We start from the raw sequence: 8,911 nt of genomic DNA, 5'->3' as shown, positions 1-8,911 counted from the left end.
GCTCTGGCTCAGAGAGTGGCCCAGCTCAAGACTCCAGGTAATACACTTTCAGCAGTTATACCCCCTTGTATAAGATATACAGCCCACTATCACACCAGCTCTACCACCCACAGAGCCCGAAACCTCACGCTCTGGCTCAGAGAGTGGCCCAGCTCAAGACTCCAGGTAATACACTTTCAGCAGTTATACCCCCTTGTATAGAGGTTTTAATGTTTAATCTAAACCAGCTTCATTGCTTCGTACTGTTGAAATATTGAACAGTCTTCCATTCGTGTTATTCTGATCCATAAATGCAATAAACACATTCACTGTTTTGTCACAGCTTTTCTTATTTCTCTACCCTTTGACCCCTCTCTCTCCAGTGGCCCCCCGTAGGAAAGGCCAGCAGGGCCCCCTGGTCCCCATCACCCCCATGCCCAGCTACTCTGACATGGACACACCTGACCTCAAGAACAAGCTCAACCGGTCTGACTCCCCCCAACACATCACCTCAGAACTGTCTCTGATATCTCTGCCCTTTTATATTTGTTTGTCTATCAGTTATTTAATTCATGTGGTCATTTCACTCCCACCATCTTAAGAGACCTAGCCTGGTCTAGTTCCTAGTTCTTTGATGATATGTGAGATTACAGGAGCACAATGTATGGCAGTTGTCAGTGTAGTCGGTCTATACCTCCCCCCCATCTCTTTTCTCTACATCATCTCTTTTTCTGTTACCCTCTCCCTCTAGTAAAAGTCTGTTGCCATCCTGCTCTGTGTCCTCCCTCTAGATTCGGTGTGCGTCCCTTACCCAAGCGCCAGATGATCCTGAAGCTCAAGGAGATCCACCAGTACACCCACCAGGTCGTCAGCTCAGAGTCCGAGGACGAGGCACCTTCCCTGGGTCGCCCCAGAGCYGTCGGGCCCCCACCCWCCACCTCCTCCATGGAGCCCACCAGAAAACCAGTGTCCTGTGCCCAGACTGGGGGGTTTAAAGAGCCTAGTGGAAGAGCAGCACCTACCGTCTCCCTGGTSAAACTGCCTGGTGGGGAGGACATGGAGCCTCTCTCTGCCTCTCAGGGATCCAATACGTCCTCCACAGCACCCAGTGAAGACTCTGAGAGGTTAGCACTGGGAGTGTGTGTTTAACAGGTGTTGTTCATGTATGTATTTGTCTAGAATACTTTTGACTGCTAAATGTACTAASATTGACACTCCTCCATTCATCCYTCATCTCTCCCCCCAATCTATTCTCCAGGTCTAATCCAGAGCAGTGCCTATCTCACGACTCGGATAACGAAGACATTACTGCCTCGCAGTCTGCCTCCAAGCTCCAGGACAACCTYGTCGCTGTCCGTCGTTTCATCCAGTCAGACCCTGACCTCTACGGGCAGATCCTCCTCTACCAGCCCCTGGTCCTGTCAGACTTTCAGGACAGACTCAAGGCCGCAGGTATCCGGCTGGGGGGCGCCAAGCTACTAGACTACCTGGATTCCCAGTGCATTACGTTTACCACAGCCAAGCCTGGACTGAGGGGAGGAAGAAAGAGAAAGGTGAAGGGGGCGACCAGGGCTGGAGGGAGGGGAAGGAGAGGGAGAGGGGCAGCTAAAACAGCAGATTGAAGTTACCTTTGAGGGGATGCAGTGGAGGCAAAGGTGGATTTTGAAARGATTTGCGGGAAATAATTGAGTCTAAACTAAATCAGTGGCAATTAAGGCTGTAACGTGTTACTACCATTCTGAGTTCTAGTTGGATGTTGAACTGTTTCCTGTTTATATTGGTTGGATGTTGGATAATTAAGTATAATTAAGTAATGTTTATGTTCTCTTCCTAGTGTCAAGTCCTATTTTTACAGCATGCTATACTACTCTGGGTTATTGAACTATGCTGTCCACAGCCAAAATAGTTAACATTCAAAACCCCTGGATTACCTGGGAATAACTCCAGCACAAAGCAAAATCGTGAAAAATATTTTACTGTTTTTGTTTTTCTCCAAAGACCAGCCAAGAAATAGACTTCATTCAATCTGAGCACAACTCATGTTGGGGCAGGGAGGTACTTGTTAAAAGAAAACACAAGCAGAAGAAAAATCACAGATACTCTTCATTAATTAGTTCTTCTGGTTGATTAGCCAATCAGGAACAGGCATTTTCCTTGGAGGTGGAGCGTTCAGTCTAWAAGGTCAAAGTTCGTAGCTTCAGGACCATTCAGGGGTACAGCAATGTGTGCGTGTCACACACTCCTAGCACGGTGCAGATATCAGTATTCCTTTGAACCCAAAATACTGGGTACAAAATACAGGAAGCCCACTAAACTGTAGCTTCAGAACCAGAATGTCCTCTCTCCACCCCTCCTGCACCTCTTCTTCTGATCACAGCTTGGCCCTGTGGCTTCCCCTTCTCCTTCTCTTCCTGTCACGACAGGTTAGCGATGTTGGCCAGGAAGCGCTGGGCCCACCACTCCTCCAGGTCTATAGGCACAAAGTCTGTAAGGASACAGGGAATAGGTGCTAATGAGAAAACATTACTATTATGGTACCTCTGTCTGAATCTCACAAGTCTACACATCCTGAGCACAAGTCTGCATGGAGAGAAGGAGAGGCAATAGTGTATGAAAAGGAAGGAAACGGTATTGGTGAGATTTTTGCTTATTGAGATATTACATTTGTGCTTCAAACGCTTCACTCTTTCTCTCTGTAACCTCAAACACTACAGTACTGTCCAATGACTTAGAGTGAACAGGACTGGACAGGTTGTGTGAAATCAGCAACCAGGAGGAGTGCCAGTTTATCCAAGGTGAGAGACTGATAGTTGTTCAGAGACCAGGGAGTTAAACATTAAAACAAAAGCTTGCCTTATGACCTCTCTATCTAGCTGCAGATAAGATGGAGKCAAGAATTGCTTAGCCTGCTGTGTTTGTTTAGACAGTACTGAGACAGACGTTTATAGGGCTAGACAGAAATACACCAAAATAGAGGGTTAAGACCATGAGTAGGCGTGCTGATCTAGGATCAGTTTGTCTTTCAGATCATAATAAGATTGTATGGACAAAGGACCTGATCCTAGATCAGCACTCTGAGGTTTTATGAATACAGGTCCTGGYCATCACATAATTGGATGTAATGAGATAGGAAGTGGAGGTAGACTTTAGTGTACTCCCATATATCCCACTGTTGCACATCTTCAGTAGAGCAAGATGGAGGCCGATTAAACAACAATGGCGGCGAGTGAATAAGGCCTATAGATACTCACTCTTCGTTGTGGTACTGGGGGTCTTCTCTGCGTACTGCACGGGCCCCTGGCCACATACAGCAGCAGGCTCCACACTGCCTTCTCCATCTCCTGCCAGCTGCTGCTCTATTTCCTGCCATGCTGCAGAGRGGAGAGAATATACAGAGGCATTAATACACACACTAACTGAAGATACGCGTTACAGCAAATAACTTTTCCCATGTGTGTTATGCTGCAGTTCCTAGGTAGTTGTATAATACACGCAGCCAACTGGGCATGAAAAAAATCCATCCATTGCAATATTATAGTATCATGGGGTGCTGCAGCACCCGTCACACCACAACTTCCCGCGGCTCTGAAGCTGGTGGTTCYTTGTTTTCCTCTTATATAAATGCCCAATGGAAGTGTTTTTATTTTAAATAAACTATCCCTCTAGAGGTATAACCTTGCTTGTGCTCCAAATTCAAATGAAACAGCCAACCATGTGTCCTCGAGTGGACCAGGACAGAACTACAGTACATTGCATCAGCCACACTACTAGGAGGTGAGATAAGACTGGAGGTTGTGTGTTTCACTATGAGTTATAACACACCCCTCATGAGTTATAACACACCCCTTACACTTTCAAATACACTGTGTTGCCTGTGTACATTTCTGTMAAAAGCATTTGAATGTAAATGTACAAAAATAAACAAAGCTCACTGTTTTATAGGAAGTGCAAAGTGTAAAGGAGCTTTCACCTTACATTACTTGGTAGTGTCTTCATAGTTTAATTGACAACCGATATCACTTTATAAACACAGTGACTGGACTTGACTATTTCATGCACTACAATATAGTGGTTTGCATTGGCAACGGTGTCAAAGGCTTTCTGTAAATGAGTAGAGCTGTGCTCTGTGAGATATTTTATAAAAACAAAAGATGATTTTATAAAAACAAACGGGATATGCCCAGAATTTCCTTCTGACCATTATAATTGAGCAGTGATCCAGAACAACAGAACAGGTCATGCTGAGACCATTCCATTCTGCTGCAAGTCACCCGTCTTCATCAGAGCAGGCTGAAAGAACAAACTAGCCAAACTGTCTCCACTTCGTACATGACTGCTCGATAAAGTCTCAAGTATTTCTATCAACCATTTACCTCTTTATGGTTTGAGGCTCTTAAACATACCCAAACTGTGTCAGAGAGAATGCTTCCACTTTTGCACTTGATTACATCATTTAAACTCGGTGGATTTATCCTCCCCGTTTGCTTTCGAGTGTGCTTAAACTCCACGTAGTTCTCTCTCTCTTTATATATTCACACCCCGTTTGCTTTGGTGTCTATTCTCCTCTTGCATTGGGTGGTCTAGTCCTTGAATGCAGTGATTCTCTCCCAGATAAACATTACTGGTGTTGTGGATAGAGTGGCAGTGTCAGATGTAACCTTGAGTTAAGACTCTGTGCTGCTGGTCAACATGTTCGTCAGCTATAATGGCCTTCCATTCATCTGATGTAAACTGGAATGTGTATGCATAAAAGGACTTACTATAGGCTCAATAATAACCTTCAAATGGCATATTTGAGAGTCTACAATACTCCTTATACCGTCAGGATGAGAGCCTTATGCTGTGTCAGTGAGTGTCCATGGCTCTATGCATGAGAAAAATGGGTAYTGTCTCATCTGTCTAGTAGTCAATGAGTCTCACCTTCGTACACAAATCGGACATTCTCTTCATGGGCCGGGGTGAAGCCTTCAGATGTGGTGTCTTCCTTCTGTGTGGCTGCAGTGTGGTATCTCTTCCCGTTCAGGCGATTAAACACTATCTTTGGAGCTGGAGAGCTAGACAGATAGAAAATGAGGGTAAATAAGCACGTTCTGAATAAGTAAGTGTGTGAAATCGTATTGTGTACGCCTCTGGAAATCTGGTCTTGCTTCAGAAATGTATAAGCTGGGCACTAGATTATACTTTTTGCATAACACCCAAAAGGACTTAATTTTTTTTATAGAATAAAACTATTGTCCATCCAGGATGGACGTTTTTTTCTTTGGCATCACCTTCCATTAAATTGATACATACTCACATCATACCTATTTAAACCAGTCAGTCCATACTGCATACACTAAAAACAGAGGACATTGATACATTCCCTCAGAACTGACCGCTGTCCCAAATGCACTGGATAGATAAGTACATATAGTCATYCAAAGTAAATTGTATATCTAGCCTAGAGGTTCAGTYGCTGTCTAGAACAGAGCMCTCCAACCCTGTTCCTGGAGAGCTACTGTCCTTTAGGTTTTTGCTCCAACCCTAATATAGCACACCTGATTCTAATAATTAGCTGGTTGATAAACTGAATCAGGTTAGTTACAACTGGGGTTGGAGTGAAAACCTACAGGAGGGTTTCTCTCCAGGAACAGGGTTGAAGTGCCCTGGTCTAGAATATTAAGGAATTCTATTTTCCCACATCGCATGTCATGCCCACTCGGCTACCATAGAAATGTAAGGATTGGTGGGATTCCTCTGAACCTACTTCCTTACACAATGATGTTGCTAKGGAGACAACAGCAGACGGATTATAAAAGTCTGTGTGGCGTGATTCCCAGGAAACGATTGAATGACTGTGCTATTATATAACACACGTCCATTAAACTACATTGTATGAATGCATTTTATCCTGTATTGAAAATATACCAACGTATGTAGCCAATGACAGGGGAAAAAGCTTGCTTACTCAACCAAATGTACCATTGCTAAACTTGTGTGCCCTTGCAGWGCGCGCGAGGCATATTTCACTTTGAACGCATGCTACGTTCTTAGGGTATGTTGCTCATAGTTCTACACTGGCTACAATGTGACCGATTCCCCACGCTCGAATGGCTGTTCAAAAATGTTAATGTTTCTCTACTGCGTTTGGACAGTAAACAAATGGCCAAAGTTAGCACGCGCTGCTAGCCAGCAAGCCTGTCAGTTAACCTCACAAGGTCAGACCGTTTCCAAAGAATTTAGAAAACGTTGCAATGAACACTTCAACGATACAATATAATTTATCGGTGTATCGATACTATATTGCAGTAAACATACAGGATTATGAACGTTCTAAGATAATTTCGTGAATCGTGACGTACTACAAAATGATAGTGGAATCAACGTTACATGATCATGTTCATTCCACTATACGCCACACACGTACCATGAATTCTTCAGCTGAGTGGTTTGCTCGCGCTTCTTGATATGATATGATTATGATAAATGCAATATGGCAACTTACTTTGAGGATAACCAGGGGGTCGGTTTGAGCTTCAAGTCGTTGGTTTTATTCTCAAGTTGCTGCGTGGGACCTGAAATGGAAAGAGAATAGCAAGGTTGTACTGATCACAACATGCATGTTGTCATTAAAATATGCTTTTAAATCCGACAGATCTAATCGAAGGCCTAGGTTCAATTAAACACAGTTCCGTGCTCATTTCAAACCCATTATAAAGTGCACTACTGCTTTATTGACATGATTCGAATGCTACTATCGATAATATCGGCAATACATAATGGACTGAAGAGAAACAATAATTACATAAGACGCTCACCTGTCCTGCGCTGTGTAACAAGTTTACTGGGACCTCTGGTAATAGTGTACATCATGTGAAAGCGAGAACTTCAGTGTTGCGAAGGAAAAATAAGTGGGTTATCTTCAAACAAGTCGAGAGTGGTGTGATAGCCTACAATGTGTCGACTCCAAATACCGTGGTGGTCTTTAAATCGACCCCTTGAGCAACCCCTTTTTGGTCGAGTTCTCTTGACGCAGCCACGTTGGGAAAATTATAGCGCCTGTTTTTCCAAGTCAGCTGCTCAGTGCTACGTAGCCTACGTCTCCGGTTCGGTTAAGAAGATCTCGGTACTGCTACTGCAATGTGCTTTTTGTGCTGTGCTCGTCGCCGCTACGAATAAGCAATGTTTGGTTAAAGAGGCAGTCTGCTAGTGTTTCAAGGGTATAGCCAATAGGTCAACCAAGGTGATTCAATACTGAAATGAATTCAAATGTCTGTTGGAGAGAAAAACTCCTACCCTTCCGATCAATGTTTTTGAATAGAATATACAGTTAGTTATATTGATTAAATTCCCATTTGTGATAGGCAACCCTATTCTACAGTACTTGTACAAACAATGACAGTGACACCGCACACATGATTTCATCATGACAGTCATGGGCATCCCGGTCATATCACTACACACCCCCAACCGTCCGGTTTTAGAGGAGGAGCGTCCTTCAGAACGCACTACTGCTGACCTATCACCCGGAATCCGAGCACGTGGAGATTGAAGCCTATTCACGATGATCGGGTTTCATATTTGGAATGAAATGGGGAAGTTAAATCAGAGATTGCTGAAGTCTCATTTTTTACCAGCACAAATATTCTCTGATTTAACACGAGTCATTATGCAAACACAGCCTTGGGCTTATTTAGTTAGGAGCGCAGTCTAAGGCACTGCATCTCAGTGCAAGAGACACTACAGTCCCTGGTTTGATTCCAGTCTGTATCACATCTGCTGTAATTGTGAGTCCCATAGGGCGGCACACAGTTTGCCCAGCATTGTCTGGGTTTGGCTGGGGTAGGCCATCATTGTAAATAAAAAATTTGATCTTAACTGACTTGCATAGTTAAATAAATAAAATATATTTGCATAAGGCATGCATTTTGGTTGTTGTGGAATAGCCTAGTATGTATGTTCAACATACATATTGGGAGTCAGAACATATGTAAGACAGGCAAGACATGTTTGGTAACTGAAGCTCACCGGTGACAAGAGGTGGCTCAGACAGGCTTAACCAGGGTAATACTAGTCTACCTAGGGTCACCCTGCCCCCTACACTAGGACACATCTGCTCTATATAGGTCAATGTATGGGACTAACCCTAATCCTGCCTCCTATCATCAAGGACCTCAGCCACCCGAGCCAGGCCTGTTCACCCCCCTACCTTCTAGAAGGCGGAGACACTACAGGCGCATCAAAGCTGTGACCTAGAGATTGAAACCACTAGCCGGGCTCCGCCCAGTACCCCGCTCTGAACTTTACTCACTGTTACTAGCCGGGCTACCACAGGTACTCAACCTTGCACCATAGAGACTGCTGACCAATGTCCATAGTCATTGAACACTGGTAGTAGCCTCGGCTTCAGACTTTCCTTATGTTGTATTAAGAGGTGAGGGGAAGCCTGTGGCAGAGGGTTAACCATATGGTAGACACTGCATAAGGACAGAGAGAGAAGCTGAACAAATATACTTCATCCATACTGTCCTTGTTTATTTTTCCATCCTATAATATTTATTCATTCAAGTTAATGCATCTTATTAGGTTAGTATTTCATTGGAAGGCTGGTTGGATGCCCCAGACTTTTCCTTATTTCAGTTAGACTATCCCTTCAGAAAAGCACAGTACTGCACTGTGTGAGAATAAAGTGTTCATATTTACACAGATCCTTGACACTGGAATGGTCATGGATTCCAAATATGACATATGTATGAGCTGTGTCCCGTGTGGCTCAGTTGGTAGAGCATGGCGGCTTGCAACACCAGGGTTGTGGGTTCATTCCCGCGGGGGACCATTATGAAAATGTATCACTAGTGTAAATCTCTCTAGATAAATAACTAAAACGTAACTGTGCAGTAGGTACACTCCTGAGTTGGTTATTACAGTACATCGGTGTTGTTCACTAAAATAA

At 43.9% G+C, this 8,911-nt stretch overlaps 2 protein-coding genes across 2 annotated transcripts in view; one reads left to right on the top strand and one right to left on the bottom strand.

The window, feature by feature from the left end:
• LOC112077290 (structure-specific endonuclease subunit SLX4-like) overlaps window positions 1-1,685 on the top strand; it is a gene marked incomplete at its 5' end in the record, with an annotated part of 5,693 nt that extends 4,008 nt beyond the window's left edge. The window contains 4 exons of the mRNA XM_024143825.2: window positions 83-165; window positions 363-465; window positions 771-1,103; window positions 1,238-1,685. Coding sequence (XP_023999593.1) covers window positions 83-165; window positions 363-465; window positions 771-1,103; window positions 1,238-1,601 — 883 coding nt within the window. The remainder of the gene's footprint in view (window positions 1-82; window positions 166-362; window positions 466-770; window positions 1,104-1,237) is intronic.
• A 253-nt stretch (window positions 1,686-1,938) lies between these two features.
• Window positions 1,939-7,359, bottom strand: mcrip2 (MAPK regulated corepressor interacting protein 2). The gene is made up of 5 exons (XM_024143822.2): window positions 6,777-7,359; window positions 6,464-6,533; window positions 4,900-5,033; window positions 3,231-3,350; window positions 1,939-2,464 (listed from the first exon to the last, which is right to left on the bottom strand). Exons 1-5 carry the CDS (start codon window positions 6,829-6,831, stop codon window positions 2,394-2,396), a joined length of 450 nt encoding a protein of 149 aa, XP_023999590.1. The 5' UTR covers window positions 6,832-7,359; the 3' UTR covers window positions 1,939-2,393.
• Window positions 7,360-8,911: the final 1,552 nt, after the last annotated feature.

The sequence above is a fragment of the Salvelinus sp. IW2-2015 genome, unplaced genomic scaffold, assembly GCF_002910315.2.
Source record: "Salvelinus sp. IW2-2015 unplaced genomic scaffold, ASM291031v2 Un_scaffold4434, whole genome shotgun sequence".
Taxonomy (NCBI): Eukaryota; Metazoa; Chordata; class Actinopteri; order Salmoniformes; family Salmonidae; genus Salvelinus; species Salvelinus sp. IW2-2015.
The sequence above is the reverse complement of the archived record's forward strand: the minus strand, read 5'-3'. Positions and strand labels throughout refer to the sequence as shown.